General features: G+C 46.3%; 2 protein-coding genes and 1 pseudogene across 3 annotated transcripts in view; 2 read left to right on the top strand and 1 right to left on the bottom strand.

The window, feature by feature from the left end:
- Positions 1–258: 258 nt before the first annotated feature.
- Positions 259–3106, bottom strand: LOC311363618 (sterile alpha motif domain-containing protein 15-like). The gene is made up of 3 exons (XM_084483573.1): positions 2784–3106; positions 2598–2696; positions 259–1418 (listed from the first exon to the last, which is right to left on the bottom strand). The coding sequence occupies exons 1-3, from the start codon at positions 2874–2876 to the stop codon at positions 1245–1247; spliced, it is 366 nt and encodes a 121-aa protein (XP_084339699.1). The 5' UTR covers positions 2877–3106; the 3' UTR covers positions 259–1244.
- Positions 3107–3333: 227 nt separating this feature from the next.
- On the top strand, positions 3334–11518 carry LOC311363769 (methylmalonate-semialdehyde/malonate-semialdehyde dehydrogenase [acylating], mitochondrial-like). The gene is made up of 12 exons (XM_084483742.1): positions 3334–3516; positions 3810–3851; positions 3946–4020; positions 4518–4679; positions 5050–5128; positions 6149–6451; positions 6784–6905; positions 7311–7500; positions 7822–8003; positions 9399–9578; positions 9828–9926; positions 10542–11518. Exons 1-12 carry the CDS (start codon positions 3478–3480, stop codon positions 10641–10643), a joined length of 1575 nt encoding a protein of 524 aa, XP_084339868.1. The 5' UTR covers positions 3334–3477; the 3' UTR covers positions 10644–11518.
- A 4523-nt stretch (positions 11519–16041) lies between these two features.
- The window catches only part of LOC311364238 (ectonucleoside triphosphate diphosphohydrolase 5-like), a 6329-nt pseudogene continuing 453 nt past the window's right edge, over positions 16042–21917 (top strand). Inside the window, exons 1-8 of the transcript XR_014684212.1 lie at positions 16042–16067; positions 16371–16764; positions 17633–17709; positions 18292–18435; positions 19635–19710; positions 20212–20247; positions 21445–21533; positions 21653–21735. The product of XR_014684212.1 is annotated as an ectonucleoside triphosphate diphosphohydrolase 5-like (transcript). The remainder of the gene's footprint in view (positions 16068–16370; positions 16765–17632; positions 17710–18291; positions 18436–19634; positions 19711–20211; positions 20248–21444; positions 21534–21652; positions 21736–21917) is intronic.

Here is a 21917-nt window from a genome sequence, read left to right as displayed (position 1 = left end):
TGCGATGCCTCCCAGTCGCTCTCTATCTCGCAGGCCGGAAACATAATTTATTAATGTGGGCTGGATTTAACTCGACTACTTGCACGACATCGCAGTAACCTAGATTCAGAGTGGATCAATCAGGCGTCATTTAGGCACGGCCATGTGAAGGGAAAAGGCTCGTTTAGGAGACGATCTGTTGTCATTATCGCTAACTTTTGGGGAATTGTAAAAGAGTTCCGATACAAAGACATGATATCAAATGATGAGTTTATTGATGTTGTGCAGCATTTCTTACACACAGAAGACCTTTTGGAGAGTTCAAATACTAAACCTTTAGAGTTGGCCTAAATTGCACAGATCTAGGACCTTATAAGCGCATCACTGTAATCTACCAGAGAGGGTCACACATATAGTGCCTTGGCTTTAGGGCCGGATGCACACACAAGACTGTGACGAATGGCCCGAGTCCATTACAAGGTCCGCACAGCCACAGCATATCTGGGAGAGATACCTGCGCAGTCAGTCCTTTTCTTGTATTCCCGGAGAACAATGGCAACACGCTGTGCTCCAGTGTCTTCTCACACACTTTATAATAGGTGTTAGTTGTCAAGCGGCAGAATTTCCCCTAGGATTTGTTTTTCCCCCCCGATCGATTCAAGCTCAATTTGGTGACCAGCACCACACTCAAGATCAATGGGCATACAGCTATTGTGCGAGTGCTTTTGAACATTTACAGCCCATCCATGGGGGAGGAAATAGATGGTGCGGGTCCCCCTCAGAAACACACCATTCAGTCTCTTTAATGGTCCGATGGCTAGCTAGTGTCGTCCATAACAATGCTTTGCTGACTTATTTCCTGCGTTCTTTTATAAAGTATTTCAAACGCAGGGGCCTCCAGGCTGAGACTCGCAGGAGCCTTTGAAAAAGGGGTTCTTAGGCAAACTAAGTTAAAAAGAAACGGCTGCTCTACACAGTTGTTGGTCGTGTTTACATTAAAACCGAATAAGGGGATGAATGAGCTGAGCCACCGTCGGCTCCCTAATGATCCTTGTTATACTGACAAGCTCTCTTTGTAATGTATGCGTACCAACACACAAACTACGAAGACTCTCCGACTGTCACAGCCGTCAAGAGAGACAAGACACGGACACATCACAACACTCTCCATCCTCCTCCTCGCTGACGTCCTCCTTTTAATTGCCACGTGATGGATCGACTTTCTTTCATGTTTTTATCGTTGACGTGCCGCGGGGGACCATCCGTCACTGACGGCGGTCCTGCAGGAAGTGCTCGTAGGTGAGGGCGTTGGTCCCCAGGCCCGTCCGGCTCTTGACCTCCAGGAAGGCCCCCACATCGTCCCTGGGGGTCAGGGTCAGGCCTTGGCTCCAGGGGACCTCCGATGTTCCCAGGAGGATGCGCACATGGGCAGAGATGACCTGGCCGGGGGGACAGGGGGTGGGGTACAGGGGGCAGGGGAGGTTAGATAAACAGAGGGAGAGTAATTATTCAATGGCAGAATTCTCTGGGGGGGTGGGCAATTTAGCAGTGCTGGGGAAAACGAGTTTCCACTGGAGGCGGGACATTCTTGGCTCGGAGAAAGGAAGTGAAAGGTATTTTTGGCGACTGGCTTGATTTGCAAACAAGCAAAAATAAAACAGAGTGAGATGCAACAACTATTGAGGGGGATCGGCAAACTTGCCGCAGTGTGTGGAGGAAGCAGATGCACGGTAGAGGGAGTTTTGAAATGTTTTCACCTTGATGTTTGTCCAACTTTAGAAGCTGTTGCACATCAGGTGCCAAAATTGACTGATTGACAACCACATTTTGTCACCAAACCTTTATAGGTCAGATTATCCCTCACCACACAGATTTCTTTTACATTATTAAACCTTTATATAGCCTTGTGAAAGTCTCATTGATATTTAATATCTATTTTCCAAGAGAGGCCAGGCCAAAACCCTTTAGGTACATAAGTACTTGAGCATCAAGCAATCTACTACTCCCTTCCCAGGCCAAAGAGGACCTCTGCTGTGGCCGCCCCAACACATGCACATGCTCATTGACATAAGTTATGTCTGCCAAAAATATGGCCCAGCATGCAAACAGACTGGGTCTGAATCATGCTGGGCAACATTTTGCCATGTGACTGGTGAGAGCATTGCCCCACTGTGTCTGTGTGTCTGCTATCGGTTTTCTTTCGCGCCGCAAAAGGCAAATCGAATCAAAGATTTGTCCTAATTAACTTGTAATTTGACTTGTCTTGTTGTTCCTGTGTCTGTGATTTGTGGAGTGTGCTGGAAATATCAATGCACCCCCTTGGACCACACTACTTGCATTAAGGCCCTACAGGAATACAATGCATTTGGGCCTACCACCGATAGCTTCTGTGTTCACCAGCCAGCGGGCCCAATCTAACTTCCCCGGTCTCTGGGTAACTTGGGAGGTATTGGGTTATCAGGTCTTGGAGAATTGGCACCGACAGAGGCCAAAGGATCTCACACGGTGGGTTACTGGATACAAACCATTGGGTTTCACTGTTGCCTGACGTGTTGTAGCCTGCAGAACAAAAGCCTACTGTCGATCATGGTCGGATGGGTGGAGGAACCTCCACTTACCTGCATGTCTTTGAAGTCGGTGATGCCCATTCTTGGAAGGTAGCGACAGTTTGCAAAAATCAGCTTTCTGCCTGTGATGAAGTTGTCCGTGAAGCACTCCTGCAGGGAAGAAGAAGTTTGATAAGTACAAGTTATTGTGTATCCATCCATTGTGCAGCCTTGGTGGTATCTTTTAATGCATCCTACTTTATACTGAGGGTATCCTAAAGATTCGATCCAGCACGCGACGTCATGGCAACTCCAGTCTAGGAACTCCATGGCTCCTGTGTAGGTTTCCATGGAAACAGTCACTCGCCGCCGGGGCTTTTTCTGACCCAAGTAAGAAAGCGTAAATAAATCCCAGCCGACAGGTCTCTATGAACAGCTAAAAAAAGAGCTGGATGTGCAATGTATCTATCACGATTTATTAGAGTATTGCCTTTTTTTCCTGACATGGAAAGATGAAGTTAAAAAAATATGGCTGCTACTAATAAAACAGATAAAATATTAAGAGGAGACGTTTTTCAAAACGGAACAGGGGGTTACTAGGTGACAATCATTAAAATAAAAAAAAACAGGGGCGGCTCTAATTGCGAGCGAATTGATTGGCTGTTGAGACGAGTCTGCCTCGCCCACTTTAGCTTACGCAAGGTGAACGTGGCTGCGCGCAGCTTTCGCAGATCCACAAACAATGCGTCGGGTCCATCGCTCGTTCACACGCAGCGCCGGGCGGATCCGTCACGGTTGTAGATCGGCTAAAGTGCAGCGCAGGCTCCGCGTCTTGTCCTCTGTCGCTTGACTCCGCTGCACCGCTAGCTCAAGTTTGCTGCTCGCTGTAGCTTGTCTTTTGAGTCATTGCAAGGGCTTTGGAGGGAGCACTGAAGCGCACAACTCAGCAGCCATGGCAGGAATACTCAGCAGGACGATTTTCAACACAAAGGTTAAACCCTGGTTCATGCTCGACTACTTTTACACTTGTCATTCGGTCGGACGCACATGCAGCCCCATTGGCTAACCAGTGTTAGCCGTCTTCTTGGGGATTGGGTGTCTTGTTTTATTACCCCCCTTTGCAGGAATATACAATTTATTATGTTTTATAAAATTAAACCACATCAAAGCGTGCTTTGCATGGCATGGATGTTGCTCCGAGTCCTCATCAATGCCCGACACAACGAATTGACTTCTGTTTGTTTTGATCTTGTTTAAACTTTACTCCATTGATCTCCCTTGCAGACACCACTCCAACTGAGTCGTATGTGGTACTCGTCATCCGTGGTAAGACGTTCAATTCCTGACTCCGTCATTGGTTGTATACGACAATTATGCAATGAGACATTGGTTTTAAATGTAATATATTTCCCTACCGCAGCCCACCACCAAGCTGTTCATAGACGGCAAGTTTGTGGACTCGCAGACCACAGAATGGATTGACATTCACAATCCCGTGAGTACGACTTGAACTAAACCCCCACGTAGGCCTACTTGAAAATAATACCAATTAAGCAAAGTAATTCCCCAGACAATACACTACCTGTTGTGGTCAACAAATGAACGAGGGTCGAGCTAGTGGAACGTCTTGAATTCAAATAAATGTCAATATATATAATTGGATTTCTGTGGAATTTACAATCTGAGAACGACAGAAAGGCTTCAGACTTTTTCAACCGTGGCTTGTTAATGCCTTCCTGCACTCTCCAGCCTTGTTGCTATTCCGAGTTTGCCTCTACCAAAGTAATGATCAAATCCTACCGGAATTAAAACAAAATCACACTCGAGTGATTCTTGCACTGGTGACATGAAGATTGCGATATTAATATAAATTGGATTCGATTTTGATTACTGTCCCCAAATCCACTACCACCGGTGGCGCATCACGTGGAACACAAATCGCGTAAACAGACGCAACCGCCCATGTAACCAACGTCACGGTTCCCCCCTCAGGCGACCAACGAGGTGGTGAGCCGGGTGCCCAAAGCCACCCAGGAGGAGATGCAGGCCGCGGCCGACTCCTGCTCCAGGGCCTTCCGCCCATGGGCGGAGACCTCCATCCTCACCAGGCAGCAGGTCTTCCTCCGTTACCAGCAGCTCATCAAGGACAACATCGTACGTACCCTTTGTTTGGTCACTTGGCAGATGCTTTTAGCCAAGACGCATTTCATTCATGCAGGTCAGGGGCCGCTCAGGGGTTTAGGATGTGGTTCAAGAATGCTGGCGGGGCTGTCTACCTTATGGCAGGAGGCAATGGGGTTTGAATCCAGAACCTTTTGGTTGGGAGTCAATCACACCACACCACTTGACTATCCTGCCCCATTTAACCTGGCATTTATTTTTCCATAATGGAATATTTACGGTATGGATTTGTGTAGGATAAGGTAAGTTGGATACATGCACTCGGTTCATCCTGTCATCTGAATGCAGAACAAAGACTTGACGTGTGTCTGGTTGAGCAGGTTTTTCAAATGTGTTCTTTCAGAAAGAACTGGCCAGGCTGATCACCCTGGAGCAGGGAAAGACCCTTGCCGACGCAGAGGGGGACGTCTTCAGAGGACTGCGTAAGTAGTGGCCTATTATTGGTATTATTAGTATTAGCATGACACTTTAGACCACAGAGTGTTCTAAAGTGTCATAGGGTTCTAAAGTGTCCAGAGGGTTATTATGATGCCTTGTCGCTCAGACCCGGGTGTGTGAGTTTTGGTGTTTTTGTACATCGCTCCCTGAAAACCCTCTCTTTGGTGCCTTCATCGGTATTCCGAAGCCGCTCTTGAGTAAACACTCAATTCCATGCTCCTCCGGAGGGAAAGTGGTTTAATGAGTATTGAATGAGTTAACCTTGTGGCAGAGGTTCTTGTCAATTTATGGGCCTTAACACTCAAAGTGAAAGGAGTCCATCTTTGTAAAAGGATCTTGATAGCGGGGATGCTATTGTGAAGAAGAAGAGGCTAAGCGGGTGTCGAGATAACAAAGGAAGAAATAAAAAACTGAAATGGGCCAGTTTGTCTGGGGAAGATTTGCTGTTTTTTTTATTTTTTTATTTCTCTTTGATGTCTCTGAAAGCAGCTGCTCATTTAAAAGATGGTAGGAAGATGGTAATGTTGGTGCATAGAAGGCATAATAATACTGATCCCTCACCCCCAACAGCTGTCCTCATGAACATGCTGCTTGTTATTTGAATGAGTTGTAGCGTGAACTTTCACGCAAATGTTGCATTTTGGTTTGTTGTGATGCTTATGTGGAACAATGCAGCAGAAGTTAGATTAGACTTTGCACATGTCGGTCCCCTACAAGGTGATTACTATTGACTTGTGACCTCCTGTGTTATGCCAAGACTCCCCAGCATTGGTTGAAGCCTGGCCAATGAATACCCATGGCAAGATTACGTTTGATAAACAAAAAAAAGGCTAACGTGCTTCGTCATTAATGATTAACTTCTTGAGATCCAAACTTAGTCTTAAAAGCCTTTGTTTCGGACCTTATGCACTGTTCAGCCAATATACCCCACCCCCCCCCCGCCACTGTGTCTCTGCAACCTCCTGATCCCCCTCCTCCCCCCTTTGCTGTTGTCCGCCCCCTAGAGGTGGTGGAGCACGCCTGCAGCATCACCTCCCTGATGCTGGGCGAGACGCTGCCCTCCATCACCAAGGACATGGACACGTACACGTACCGCCTGCCCATCGGCGTGTGTGCCGGCATCGCGCCCTTCAACTTCCCCGCCATGATCCCGCTGTGGATGTTCCCCATGGGCATGGTGTGCGGCAACACCTACCTGATGAAGCCCTCGGAGCGCGTGCCCGGCTGCACCATGCTCCTCGCCAAGCTGCTGCAGGACTCCGGCGCGCCCGACGGCACGCTCAACATCATCCACGGGCAGCACGCCGGTGAGCCGACCGAGGAGCCCTCTTCTTTTGATTTATTCATCCCGTAATGCTCTGGAGGTATTCTGGAAGTGGAACGGGTTTTTGGGGTTTCTGTCGTGTTGGAAAATGAGTAGGTAATCTTTTTTTAATGAAATGATAAGCACAAAAGTGGAATAGATGATAAGGGGTGTGTGCGTGTGCGTGCGTGCGCGTGCGCGCGCGCTGAAGCAGCAGCAGCTTTCTTGGCCTATCTGATTATTTTTTTTCTTTTTAAAAGGGCCCCCTTTTTCACTTTTTATGTTACCAGGAACATTCTGGTCTATGTATTTTCTGTTTTGCATGTTGCGGTCTAGCGGTGAACTTCATCTGTGACAACCCGGCCATCAAGGCCATCAGCTTCGTGGGCTCCAACCAGGCCGGAGAATACATTTACGAGCGCGGCTCCGCCAACGGCAAAAGGGTGCAGTCCAACATGGTGCGTACAGGAGACATGATGCGTACAGGAGACATGATGCGGTTACTGTTTTCACATGACCACCGCCTGCACGTTGCACATAGAGACCTTCCTTTCTTATTCCTGTGTGATTTGGATGTTTTTTTCCCTGTTGGCAAGACTGTCTTTGCAAAAGAAACTGCTTAAAATTGTGCACGCATTTAATCTTCTTCTTGCTTGCCTTCCTTTTTTTTGTTTTCTTTCTATTCCTTTATATTGGCATTTCCTTGAGACAGTGTTTAAAAAAATATGCTGAAGGAACAGAATGTGTTTACTTCTTTAAAGAGAATGATTTGCCTTTTTTTTTTCCTTACTTGTGTTGCTGTTCTACAAAACGCATGAATGAGATGACTGTGACCTACTTGGGTTTCATTTATTCAATTCTAGGGTGCCAAAAACCACGGTGTGGTGATGCCCGACGCCAACAAGGAGAACACGCTGAACCAGCTGGTGGGCGCCGCCTTCGGGGCGGCTGGCCAGCGCTGTATGGCTCTCTCCACCGCCATTCTGGTGGGGGAGGCCCGCGATTGGCTGCCGGAGCTGGTGGAACGCTCCAAGGCACTTCGCGTCAACGCAGGTACGTCTGATTGTGTAACAGACAGAACCGACTGATGCCTCCTATTTTTGGAACAGGGGAGACCCCTCCTTTTTTTCGGTTGTTCCTTTTCCAGGGTTCTTCTTTTGATTTGTTTTTTACTATTAGGAGGTTTTGATGTCTGTCCGCTTAAGGGATTTGAATGCAAGCCTTTTTTGATTCGGTCTCGCTAAAAAAAAAAAAAAATCTCTTGTGATCTCATGATGAAGATGGTTTGAATGTGTCTCAGGGATATCTTTTGTAATAAATCACAGAGGAAACTCCTAAGCGCGTACGTCCTGCTCCTCACTTTCCGTCCCGCAGGCGACCAGCCAGGGGCCGACGTCGGGCCCCTGATCTCCCCCGAGGCCAAGCTCCGGGTCAACTCCCTGATCCAGAGCGGGGTGGACGAGGGCGCCACCCTGCTGCTCGACGGCAGGGCGGTCAACGTCAAAGGTTACGAGAACGGAAACTTCGTAGGGCCGACCATCATCGGCAACGTCAAGGTGGGGAGAATCTCATCGCCTGCTTTCAATACTTTACTTTTCATCGGGGCATTGACGGCCCCGCGGCGTAAGTTTTAAATCCCTGACACACAGGTTTATATTTGTACACGTTACGAATCCAGCAGCGGTCAGAATGACAGGCGAGTGAGTGGAGTGCTGTGATTGGTCAGCCTGACATTCTGGTTGATTCTGGAGACATAGTGGGCATAGCGGGCTCTCCGCCGGCCCCACTACAGTTTAACTGTCTGGGTCCCCCACCACAATGATCAGCATCCTTTTGCGTGATTACATTTTAGAAATCTATGCACTGTGGTTGGTCAGCCTGACATTCCGGTTGCTTCTGGAGATGTGGGCAGAGCGGGCTCTCCGCGGGCTCCACTACAGTGTAACTGTCGGGGTCTCCCACCTCAATGATCAGCATCTTTTTGCTGTTAGCCCATTTTAGAAATCACATTTTCTATAGTCCCATGAGCTGGTTATTTAAAAAACAAATTGAGCTCTTTTTAATTATTCACTCCGGCCCAAATCGAATACTCTGAATTAAATTTTTGGGTAAACTAATGTTAAGGATTGTATCTCATTCTTGGAGAATTGCTTATTTTAACCTGTTGGTCATATTCATTATGGGTCCATAATTCATCATTCTTTGACAGTGGTTACTGAAGGTGCAAATATTGTGCAGTTCTCCACCAGTGTTTTATTCCTTTCTACTGAAACTGTGCCGATGCTGCTCTGGTTTCCAGTGGCTGGCCATGGTTGCCTGTATTGCCCTATGACTTGTATGGAAATCATTTCAATATTCTGCAGCTGCAGAGCTGCGTTCTTATTCGTAGCCCTCAGGGTAATGCATCCTTTCTTTTTTTTAATGGGAGTTGTTTCATTGTGCAATTTGTGTCTGACATTGGATAGATGGTTTTTATTCTAACTCATTTTGATAAAAAGATAAATATAACAGCATTTATTTCGGGGGAAGGTGATACGCTAACATAAGGTGTGTGTGTGTGTGTGTGTGTGTGTGTGTGTGTGTGTGTGTGTGTGTGTGTGTGTGTGTGTGTGTGTGTGTGTGTGTGTGTGTGTGTGTGTGTGTGTGTGTGTGTGTGTGTGTGTGTGTGTGTGTGTGTGTGTGACAATACTAGTAATATGGTGAACATCCAGCAGAACTTACAGTTAAAGGTTCAGTTATTTTCCACAGAAAGAGGGGGTGCGGATAGGTAGTGTGTGTGTGTGACATATCAAATACTAGTAATATGGTGAACATCCAGCAGAACTTTCAGTAACTTACAGTTAAAGGTTCAGTTATTTTCCACAGAAAGAGGGGGTGCGGATAGGTACTGTTCCTTTTGTGTCATTACTGACAGTACTCTGTGTGTGTGTGTTCCCCGTCTCCTCCGGCAGCCCGAGATGACCTGCTACAAGGAGGAGATCTTCGGCCCAGTGCTGGTGGTCCTGGAGGCGGCCGACCTTGACGAGGCCATCGCGCTCATCAACGACAACCCGTACGGCAACGGCACCGCCATCTTCACCAACAACGGCGCCACCGCCCGCAAATACACACACGAGGTGGACGTGGGCCAGGTAACGCACGCCTGGTGACGTAGTCCGCAGGGGACCACTAGGGGCCCCCACCCTCGGGGCCTGGACCCCGCTTGGACTCACCCGATGGGGGATTGTTATTACTTTTTTGGCGGTTGATATTTGCCTAAATAAAAGCAACCACTGCTCTTGGAACGCTTTTATTTTGTTAACGATGCATAGGGTTGTACCTGATGGTTTATAGTGGAATAAAGTATAATGTCATGTTGTACTTTTTTGTTTGTCCTGCAGATCGGAGTGAATGTTCCCATCCCAGTCCCCCTCCCCATGTTCTCCTTCACCGGATCCAGGGGCTCCTTCAGAGGAGACACCAACTTCTATGGCAAACAGGTAAACAAACCGTACAAAATATATGTATGTATACCATACATTGATCACGTTTCCAACGAAAGGCCCATACTGTAATTAGGCGACTATAGACCGCATCGTATATAAGCCGCAGTTTCAATGAAATTGCACAGCAGCACTAGCGCTATTGAAGAGCGTGTGAATAAATGAATATGTTAATAAATACACTATTCTAGATGACTGATCACCAGTAGAAAATAAATATTGCCAAATTAGCAGCCTGTGGTTGTTTTAGTAGGTAACTCGTTCACCCTGTTTGTGCCGGTGGGGGGGCTTACCATTTAAGCAAATATTGATCGTGTCACAAAGTTTTCGACAGGTATTTGTATTGAATACAGGGCATAATCGCAGCGGAACAAAATCGTTGCAGACCGATTTTTGGACATACATCTTTTGTAAATAGACCACACTCGTGTATGTGTTTGTGTTTGTGTGTGTGTGTGTGTGTGTGTGTGTGTGTGTATATAGGCCGCACACCCATAACTTAATTTGTATATAGGCCGTGGGCCGTGGTCTATATTCCCGTCATTACGGTACACCACCACTACACATTAAAAACAAGCGGTTTACTTGATTCGGTTGTTGCATCCATTCCAGGGCATCCAGTTCTACACCCAGATCAAGACCGTCACGTCGCAGTGGAAGGCTGAGGACGCCGGCGTCAGTAGCCCTGCCGTTACCATGCCAACGATACGCTAACACCTGAGTGGAAAGGCCCATGATGATGATGATGATGATGATGATGATGATGATCCAATACTAATAACATGATGAACATCCAGCACAACTATGCCTTACAGTTAAAGGTTTAGTTACTTTCCACAGCAAGAGAGGGGAAGGGTTATGTTCCTTTTTGTGTCATTACTGATGTATGTCACATCAGTACTGAGGTTTAAAAGATTATTTGGTTGACGTGAGTTTCTTTGAAGGACGCTGTCATTTTTCTGTTATCTACCCGAGAGTATTACACATTGAAGTGTCACCCCATTCAAGCTACGCTACATTTCTACCTCTTTCTGGGGGGGGGGATATGTGAAGATATGTACAGCATGTACATGTAACTACACAGATGTGACTTTCGTTTTATTAGATTCCATGAAGAGAAAAAGTCTTGATCAAATCTTTTGGTTAGTCGTGTCTTCCTTGAAATTTTGGAGCAATCACAAAAATACTAACTGTGACAGCACGATATTAGCTTTGCATATGTTAACAACTCTCATCAATACTGACAAACCACTGCCCAACACTCCAGGGAAATTAATTGTAGGGTTGTTCTTTACGGAAAACTGTCTGAATTTGTCTGTCCCCTGTGTATTTGAATGTTTGTCATATCGTTATCCGAACGCTTGGTAGAACATTGATGCCTTCGGTTTATGGCAATTAGATTTTGATGTGGAGGTTGCTACTGCCATGTTTTTAGATTTGATTGAACTTGGAGACTTGGGTAGACTGTGATATTGATTTATCAATGCAGGAGTGACGTGAGGGCCATATATTTTGCAAGATACTGTGTGGATTTACTTGCGTTGCAATTGGATTTTGAGTATGATGTTTGAATAAACTAATGCACACCGTCCTTGTCCTTTTTTGTCTTTGGTCATTCAGGAATACTTTTACGACAAATCTATTGAAATAAATATTAGACCATTTAAATGGCTGGATTTAATTAAGCTGAGCTTGAACAAAAACTTTATTTTATTTGAAGCAATTTGTGCCGGAAATTGCTTCACGCAAAAATAAAAAATAATATTAAAAAAATTGGACCTGCGCACGAATGTTTATTTATTTTTTTGGACCTGCGCGCATGTCAAATAAAACACATGCGCGCATGTAAAAAAAACAACACATGCGCGCAGGTAAAAAAAAAAAACATTCGTGCGCAGGCCAAATTTTTTATATATATTTTTATTTTTTTAAATATATATTTTATATGTATATATATATATGTATATATTATTTTTTTAGATATATATATATTTTTTTAAATCATTTTTTTTAACTTCTAAAATTAAGGATTTTTTATTTTTTTTTAACCATTGTTTGTCAATCAGATGCTTATTAGTTTTCTGGGGAACAGTCAGCCTCCTATCAACTGTATCAATCATTAAAACATTAAAACCACCTCCACCTAGAGGTGGAGGTGGAGCTGGCCCTAGAGGCTGGACTAGGCAAGCTCCACTTGCCGTCACTGGCGGTGTCACCGCCAGTGACGTAGTTGTGCGCTCAGCTGCGGCTCCAAAACAAACACGCTGCGAGCTGAGGGGTGTTCCACAAAGCCGGTTTTATCACTTACCCAGCTAAGTTAACCCAGGGTTAGCGGCAACCCTAGGTTTTCCGTTCCAAAATGACCACGGCATGTAAGTTGCTATGGAAACATATGCTCTCAATCAAACCTGGTCGGAGCAGGTTTTGCGCAGGTTAAGTTTGGAAGATAACCCGGTTTTGCTCAGAGTAGGCTATTTAAACCCACGTTTATCGCAGCTTTTACGTGTTCGCCTATTGATATCGGAGCGCAAATAATTTGTGCAATTCACAGAGAGATTAATTAGACCACGGCTCGACATATTGTCCTTTCCGGATGACTTTTTGCTGGAGAGATATAGTTTTTCATGTGATTCTTTGATATATTTAAATAGCCTTCTCCAACCCTACATTGCAAATGTTACCAATCGTGGATCTGCCCTCAGTTCACTACAAACAATTTGCATAGCTTTCCGTTTTTTTGCGACGGGTAGCTTTTTGTACAGTGTAGGAGATGCTGAGCACATAGGCAAAGCTACCGTCTGCCGCTCCGTGCGTCTGTCTTGCGCTGAAGCGGTTGTTGCGTAACTTCATGGAGTTTCACCAACTTGCAGGTCAGCATTATCTACTTTAAGTGTTCCCAAATGGCTCCGAAATTATCCTTGTTGACTTTTCATCTGGGTGTTATATTTCAGGATTTCCTAATGTAATTGGGTGCATTGATGGCACACATCCAATGTGAGCAATACATTTCAACAGGGTGCGTTGCATTATTAACATATCATAGACCTCATATAATTGTTGTGCTTGTGCAAGATAGCTCAAAGTTTGTATTTGATCGCAGGGCAATTCGATGGGGATCTCCTAGGAGATCGAGGGTATCAATGCCTCCCGACGCTCATCACCCCGTACCCTAATCCCGCTCCTGGACCACAGACAACATTTAACCTGGCACACAGCAGAACCCGCGTCAAGATTGAAAATACATTCTGGATATTGAAGTCCAGATTCCAATGCCTACGTGGACTAAGAGTTTGTCCGGAACGGGCATGCGATGTAATTGTTGCATGCGCCGTCCTCCACAATATAGCCACTCTGCGCAAAGAGATGCCTCCCCACTTTACCCGTTCCTCGAGGAGGAACACATTCGCAAATGTTTGTAAGGGCTGACAAAGGATGCGAGACCACATTTGCAGAAATCATTTAAATAAAAAATAATAATAAAAACACTTTTCTTCCATCATTTTTATTCTTTAGTTGCTGAGGGAGGAAAAATAATAATTAGTACCTTGATCGGTAAAATATGCGGCCCGTTTCGCCATTTTGATCAGGATTTCCATGATCCATACATCACGTCTTTATAGGTTTGCCGTGAACGCGCACAACCCTGTGTTAACCAACCCCGTGTTGATTGAACTAATTCATAACCGGTGCTGTGGAACAGACAGCTCTGGGTTAGTCGGCACAGGATCGGACAACCTAGAGTTCAGCGTTAACTCTGTGTTTGTTAAACCTCCGTTCTTGGAACACCCCTCTGGTCATGGTAACGCTGACAAACTCTGCAAACACACCCATTCTGTTCACAACATTCATATGTTATACGTTTTTAGTTATGATCTCGAACTTTCTTATGTACCCACATACCGTGTGTGTGTGTGTTTAGGGGGGTTTCGCCGACAAAAGCGCTTCAAAGTTTGTTGAAGCTAAGCTATTGTTGTCATAGACACACGGTCTATGGGCTATTAGTTAACGTTAGTCTGTGACTACTACATACTGTTTCATGGGTTGCTGTGGCTACAACATAACGTTTCATGGGTTTCAGTGGTTACTGCATAATGTTTCATGGAGAGTAAAAATAGATTTACTCTCAAACACACACACCGGCTTTCAGCTAATATTCTACAATCGAAAGGAGTTTAATCTGAGAAGTGGATGTGGATGTGTGGCGTGTGTAAACAGGCAAAAGCGTGTGTCACACGGTGAAACCGTGAGAGTTGGCAGCTCTGTAATGGATAGACGGCCTGCTGTTTATGAGCATAGCAAGGTTTGATTCCTTGGTTCAAACTAAGCAGAAAAAAGAAATAAAGTGACCATATAAAGAATAAAGTGACCATATAAAAATCACAAAGAACAGCAATAATCGTTACTGTCGTACGAATAGAAAAGCCACAGCATACACAGTGTCTGGCATTGTGTAAGTGGTTCTCTTGAATGCTTTTATTGATTGCACTATATAAGTCCAGTAGTGGACTGACCTCTGCGTTTTCTCATAAGGATCTCCCTTTTTGGAAAGTCTTATCATTACGGTTAGGCAAGAGTTTTTTTTTTTTTTTTTTCTATTTTCATCATGCCGCAGTGAAGAGCACAATCCTTACTCCGCATAGTCCCTCTCGAACATGATCTAATTGGGATATAGTTTAGTCTAGTTAATTAAGTATATTGTAATTAGGCAATGCACATGATAACGCCTTCCATTGGAGTGTCCTTATGACAGGCACGCAACGCGTTCCGGCTCGATTGCCTCGCATTAGGCGGTAGCAAACTTCTATTACGCAACTTCTAAATCAAAGTCATTATTCAGCGCTGATCGCCTGGCGCCCGAAATTATGTCTTCAGGGCAATAGGCTCCAGCGAGTTAGAGCAAGTTACTTCAAACAGGGGCTGTACCGTTCTACTCTTTCAGCTCATTTAAGCAACGTTTTTCCCACTAATAAGCAAATGAGCTCTTATGCCTTTTGTGTTCTGGAAAGCTATGCAATTGTTGTTCCATATCTTGGTCTACCAGCACCAACTAAACCAGTGGGATCTTGTTAAAGTGGTTGACGACATAAGCTTGTTGTTATGGTGAGATCATACTGATATGATCTCACCATTACAACAAGTCTCAGAAAATAAGCATGATGCTCTGGTTTACCTCTCTGATCTGCTGAAGCCTGCTCTCTTGTAGGGCGTGTTTAACAGCAAGCCCTGACTAAATACAAATCTTCTGTCAGCTAAATGAACTATATTGTATTAATATCAAACCTTGAATTGCAACGGTTCCTCATCCATAAAAGTCACTTAACGTATGCCCTCCTCAATTAGTGTCTGGCTGGATGGACTTGGAAGCAAAATGATTGCTGAGTGCAACTATTATTAATTTAGCAGCATATTTTTATGAAGCGATTGACAGTGATTTTCTTTGATGCTTGGTCAGTGATTAGCTGGGAGGGGCATCTCTCTTTATGCCTACATGTAGATTGGGCTGTAGGTTAAAAATGATTTAGTGTTTGTTATTATCATTAGCCTAAACTTATTCATGAAGAATAACTTATTTTTAGGACACTTCAAAAATATTCGATTTTTTGGGAATGATCATGGGAAGCTACAGGCAGCAATTCACCAAGCATGCATTCAGTGACACAATGGGTGGACATGACATAGGAAACATTCACATTGTGGCCACTAACAACAAAGGGTAAAAGAGTGAGGGGGAGTGAGCATTGTGGAGAGTTTGGGATTGGCCAGGGCTGAAGTCAGCCGTGGCCAGAGTGAATTAACCTGCAATATTCTAGGAAGTAGAATGGCTATGTCTGCAAGGCTGCAAGCCAAAGAAATTTACAATACAAAGGAGTCAGTAGATTGGCCTGGGCCCAGCACCAGACTCCGTGATTACCGTGGCAATGCAAATGCAAACTACCTCAACACCTTTTAAAATAGAGAGACAAGTGGAAGGGATGTATCTCTAGATGTAAAGTATAATGTATACAAAGGGCTTTAGCATATATTAGTAATGATATGAACAAGGTTCATTGAAAAATTTCAATGAATAATTCCCCGTCAATTATAGATTACAGTGAGAGACTGAAACGAGAGCATGCTGAGTCCTGATGGGGTCATCATGTTTGTGCCTCCCTCAGCAGATTGTAGTGAAGTAGTTTACCGTGGTTGGCTAGAACGACTACAAAGGGCGTGCCCGGGATAGCTGTGTGGTATTGACCTGAACATAATTACTCCCTATTACCTCCCTGTGTGTGTGTGTGTGTGTGCGCGTGTGCGTGCATGTGTGTGTGTGTGTGTGTGTGTTAGCTCCGCCCCATTGGAAACCTAGCCGTGTGCACCACAACAAGTGTACACTCAGTGTGGACGCTCCCAGGTGTGTGAGGTGTGGACGCTCCCAGGTGTGTGAGGTGTGGACGCTCCCAGGTGTGTGAGGTGTGGAAGCTCTCAGGCGTGTGTGGTGTGGAAGCTCATAGGTGTGTCCGACACAGCTCTTAACACCACCACCACGGAGGCACCGCGGCGCCAGGAACTGAACCGCGTGTCGCCTCCCGCGGGACGCCGGGCGCGAGGATGAGGGCCGTCGCCGCGCCAACGCTGTCCCTGCTGGTGCTGGTGCTGGTGCTGCTGCTGGCGGGGCCGCTTCACGCCCAGACCGGACGGACCTCCGGCCCGGACAACGCCTACGGCAGCGCCGCCGGCTTCCTCCTGGGCCTGAGCCGACCGGCCAACTCCAGCCGCATCTTCTACGGCGTGATGTTCGACGCGGGCAGCACGGGCACCCGCATCCACGTCTACACCTTCATCCAGCAGGACACAGGTAGGTAGGCCCCCTATCCACGTCCACACCTTCACCCAGCAGGACCCTGGTAGGTAGACATCCCATCCACGTCCACACCTTCATCCAGCAGGACACTGGTAGGTAGACATCCCATCCACGTCCACACCTTCATCCAGCAGGACACTGGTAGGTAGACATCCCATCCACGTCCACACCTTCACCCAGCAGGACCCTGGTAGGTAGGCCCCCTGTCCACGTCCACACCTTCACCCAGCAGGACCCTGGTAGGTAGGCCCCCTGTCCACGTCCACACCTTCACCCAGCAGGACCCTGGTAGGCCGGCATCCACGTCCACACCTCCCATCAAGCAAGGCGCAAGAAGGCCTGCCGCCACTCTTCCACAAACTTAATTAAAAAATAAATGTGTTGACTAAAACAAGACAACGGGCTGTTGTTCTCGTTTCGGCTGGGTCTTCCTTTGTGGACACGTTGCGTCACATTGTTCTAGTTCATCGTATCTGTGAGCGGCAGCGACAGGGCCCGGAGTCGGGAGCCGCGACGCTCTGACTTTGAGCTAAAGCACACAACAGCGTGATGATGAGACGGAGTAGACGGAGAGAGCAACAAGGACGCGAGTCCCTCCACAACACTTAGCCAACGCAGCACCGGAGGAGACAGGAGAATGGCGCCACTAATTGGCAGGCGTTTGCCTTTCGGGGAGGTTTTCGAAAAAATTCTTTTGTCACTTTTTCATCTTCTCTCACACTCACTCTCTCACACTGTCTCTCTCGCACGCTCCCTCTTGCCGCCATCCGACACCTCTGTAGAAACTGCTAATTTTATTCCTAGAGAGCATATGTCGAAAATTACAGGTTTTTTTTTTACTCTTTGTGCTTCGCTCCACAAGCGCTGCCTGTGTTGGACAACGAGATGTTCCATTCCATAAAACCGGGCCTGTCCGCTTATGCTGACTCTCCAGAAACGGTGAGTGGTTCGTCAAATGCGGTCGATACTATTGATCTGAAATAATACAGACAAAATAAAGAGCCCGCTGCCGCTACGCAGTGCAAAGAAACATGCTTTGATGATTGAAAAAATGGTTTGCCAGGGAGAATACATTAGTGAGTTTCAAGTAAAAAAAAAAGTTTGAAGGGCAGTATAAAGTATCGACAAACACGTTATACCGTCAGTGTTTATGTTTCCATCAAAATCTACAAAACAACCCAAGTTTTCTCTTTCACTACATATTTTTTTCCAAAATATGGACAGATGTATTCTGCTGCATTTACCAATGTTTACAACAGTTCTTACCAAATATATCTCCATTTTAACAGAAAGGTGTCCACATTTTAACCAAATGGATCCACATTTTAACCAAAAGCCATCCTCATATTAACCAAAAGGAATCCACATTATGACAAAAGATATCCACATTCGAACCAAAAGATGTCCACATTTACACCAAAAGCTATCTACGTTGTAGCCAAACGGTATCCACATCTTAACCAAAAGATATCCTCATGTTAACCAAACTTATCATGTGAACGGCGCGCGGGGGCCGAGCAGGCCGCCCGCACGGTGAAGATGCTGCTGAAGGTGGCCAAGAAGACGGTCCCTCGGCTGGAGTGGAAGAGGACCCCGGTGATCCTGAGGGCCACGGCCGGCCTGCGTCTCCTGGCCCCCGAGAAAGCCCAGGCGCTCCTGGAGCAGGTAGTACAGTTAGCCAAGGCCGATGGAACCGGGGCCGCCCCGCCGCGTCTCGCTGTGTTAGCGGGGGGGAGAACCAGAGACGAGGGGAGTGCTGGTGCTCAGCCGAGCGTGGGGAGTGGAGGAGGAGGAGGAGGAGGAGGAGGAGGAGAGCAGGAGAGAGTCTGTCTGAATCGTTCTGACAGCTTCTTCTGAGGTAGGAGTTAGGGAGAGCGTCGGTGATGGTAGCGGGGGCGGAGGGAGAGCGGAGTGGAGGAGAAGGCTGGCAGCGCGCCGAGGGGGAACTGGGGCTCCAAAAGGGCGGGGCCCTGGGGGCATCATGGGAGATGAGAGGTACTTTTTAATATATATCATCTCTGCACGGGAGAATTATAATTAATCCTCCCTGGTGAAGAAGAGACACATCGGTCGGGGCTAGCATTAGCGATAACTAATCAAAGATGACATACGATAAGGCTTAACCCACCCTCCCCTCTTACACATCTCTCCTCACATCACTTCTTCTTCGTTTCCTCCGTTTTCATACTAGCACTTACCAGCATTCTCCTCCCACCCCCTCGCCCCCTCTTTACTACTTAGCCAGCCAAAGCAGACACTTATCCAAAGCCAACGACAGTGAATTCCAGATACATGTTATTAATTAAGGAGAGATGAAGAGGTTATTAAGGAGACGATGGGGGTTGAGGGACATGTCGATCAGCAGACCCCCATGCTGCCTTCACATGCTATGGAAAAGAGGAGCCTTTCCATTTGTGAACTGGAAATTACGAGTGCGTTAGTGCTTTTGTTGTCGTAGTGAAATGAAGCATGGCGGACCCACAGATCCTGACCTGTTAATTGGGTAAAACAATTTTAGACTGCCTAATTCATCGGCTACAGCAAGAAGAGGCTTCATCAAAACACAAACGGTAAATAGTACGCGGCATATTTTATAGATCATGAATAGTATTTTTTTTTTTTTTTTTTTAAAGGTCAAAGGTTATCTCATCTCGGCAGCTCGTGTATCAAAATATTCTATGCGAGGGGGTATGCATGTGCAATTTTCCCGTCGGCTTTCGGTATTTACCATAATCTCCATAGCACGTGAAGGCACCGTCCTAGCAGACTGGTCGGGCGGACATCGGGGCTCAAACCCAGATCCCCTTCAGCGGGTCGCCGACCAGCCCTGAGCTTTGCACCGTGCGTTGGTCGTCCCCCTCCAGGTGGAAGACGTGCTGGAGGACTCTCCGTTCCTGTTGCCGGGTGACGGCGTGGGCGTGATGGACGGCACCAGTGAAGGTGCAGTCTCTCTCCCCCCCCGCCACCCCCCCCCTTCCCTCCCACCCACTCCACCCATTTGGGACTTTGTCTCTCCCTTCCATTTTCACCCAGCGCTACGCAATTCCATTCCTGCCTGTTTACCCAAGACGGATTTCACGGAAACCGCAGGGGGCGGGGGGGGGGGGATTATTGCGTTCTCTCGGCATAACGATTAAGGGAAGAAGCTGGGAGTGTGTTGGCCCTGCGGCGGTGTTGTGATGACCCACTCAGGGCTGTAATTATGTCTTTTTCGGAGGGGGGTTGTGCCACAGTGTAATTTATTTGTCAGCGCTTTTTCTGAAACATTTCTGCGAGGTCGAGTGTCTGCGCTTGTTCAAGGGCTCTCGCGTTGTACACTGTAATTATTATACTCAAGACGGTGTTCAGGTTCACTGGCTTAGGGTGACGGCGACGTGCTTGTGTGTGTTCATCCTGAAATCACGTCGACTCTGTTTGTTTTGCTCTGCTCTCGTGCAATAGGAGTGCTGGCCTGGATCACCGTCAACTTTCTGACAGGTGGGTTTTAAAAAAAAAAAAGACTGGTCCCTGCCTGCCACCACGCTCTCCAAACACAGATTTTCTGCTACACTGGTACATTCTGTTGTGGAATAACCATCAGATAGATGGGACACATGAACATTGGGAGTTTTGGCTGGCTACCCCGATGTATTAATGCATGGCAAGCCCTCCCCTGAAGCACAAGGATTTCGATTTTGAGTGCACATTTCCATATTAACAAATAAGGTTCTGCCAAGCCATGGAGAACGAGCTGATTAAAAGATATCAAACGAAACAAACCCGTAAACATTTGGCAGCCAAAGACGACCAGATCATAAAAAGAAAAGACACGTTAAGAAGAGACTTTGGCAAAATGTTTGTATCTTGTCAGATCTAATGTTTGCATCAAGGATAGCATTAGATCATAACTGGCATCTTTTAATCAATTGTTGTTACCTCAATTAATTACATTTATCACACGGCAAATAACAATTGATTTGATTTGATTGATTTGATTTGATTTGGGATGTGTGTTCTTAAAATATACAACAAACCAGACGGGCGTTTGACTTCCAAACGGAAACGTTGACCAAATGCTTTATCTTGCCTGCTGAACATTATGGGAGGACAGAAAATGTTGGTATCCCTCAATCTAGAGAGTTTATATTGTGTACGGTGCTGTTTATGCCTTGAATAAATACAGCATGAAATATAACCGTTGGCGAGGCCGTTGGCAAGGGCCAAGTCTGGCTGATCTATTACAATTGCAGATGCACAGACACCGATTGATTTTCCTCACTTTCTGATTCTGTTCACTTCCCACTCGTGGGCACCTGCCAGTACAGATAATTTTTATCCCTCCCAAACAACATAAAAGAGACGAGATAAATTATACGATCAATACCTGTGCATGTCTATAAAGGTAATTCTCGACGCTTGGCACATTCCACCGTCCTATCCCGCGAGGCATCAAAGTGAGTCCCGCCATATTGTGAATTCTGGCATCCTTGTAAAAAACCCACTGAAAGGACTAATAGATACAGTGGCGCCTGTCTGCGCTTTTCCCCCCTATATTTCTCTTTCCTTTCAAACCTAGTTCAAACAGCGCAGGTGCCGTATCTCCACAAGATCAGAGTGTGTCTCTAACTCGACCCCCCCCCCCCCCCCCCCCCACCGTGTATAGGGACACGGTAAAAAAAGTTGATCTTTTTCTAGGTCACCTGCACGCAAACACTCAAAACACCGTGGGAATCCTGGATCTTGGGGGAGGATCCACTCAGATCACCTTCCTGCCAAATCTCCGGGTAGGCACCTTGGCACACTGTGTGTGTGTGTGTGCATAAGAACACGTTAATCATTTTAAGATTGGCGTTGATCTGAGGGCCGCCGATGAGCAGATGTTCTCCCGCTCTGCTGTACGTAGAGGACCATTGAAAGCTCCCCCGGCGTCGACTACGTCGCCCAGTTCGAGGTGTTCAACTCGTCGCACCAGCTGTACAGTCACAGGTACGTTCTGCTGGTGGACGGCCATGCAAGGCTGCACTCTAAAGACATGATAATAATAATATTAGTCATCTTCTTCTTCTTCTCATTATCATTCTATTAATAATACATACGATTTGTATAGCGCTTTTCCTTTACTCAAAGTGCTTTACAGAGGAAAAAAATAAACAAACAGAGAAATGGAA

This window comes from Micromesistius poutassou, assembly GCF_964030765.1.
Source record: "Micromesistius poutassou genome assembly, chromosome: 19".
NCBI lineage: Eukaryota > Metazoa > Chordata > Actinopteri > Gadiformes > Gadidae > Micromesistius > Micromesistius poutassou.
The sequence above is the reverse complement of the archived record's forward strand: the minus strand, read 5'-3'. Positions and strand labels throughout refer to the sequence as shown.

Bases quoted from the DNA above. Each gene is read 5' to 3' on its own strand.
- LOC311363769 (XM_084483742.1), top strand. From the start codon at position 3,478: ATGGCAGGAATACTCAGCAGGACGATTTTCAACACAAAG. The intron at 4,680-5,049 runs GTACGTACCCTT...GTGTTCTTTCAG, and splicing joins AGCTCATCAAGGACAACATC to AAAGAACTGGCCAGGCTGAT. The intron at 6,906-7,310 runs GTGCGTACAGGA...ATTCAATTCTAG, and splicing joins AAAGGGTGCAGTCCAACATG to GGTGCCAAAAACCACGGTGT.
- LOC311363618 (XM_084483573.1), bottom strand. From the start codon at position 2,876: ATGGAAACCTACACAGGAGCCATGGAGTTCCTAGACTGGAGTTGCCAT. The intron at 2,697-2,783 runs GTAGGATGCATT...TCTTCCCTGCAG, and splicing joins TAGGATACCCTCAGTATAAA to GAGTGCTTCACGGACAACTT. The intron at 1,419-2,597 runs GTAAGTGGAGGT...CCCCCCGGCCAG, and splicing joins CCGACTTCAAAGACATGCAG to GTCATCTCTGCCCATGTGCG.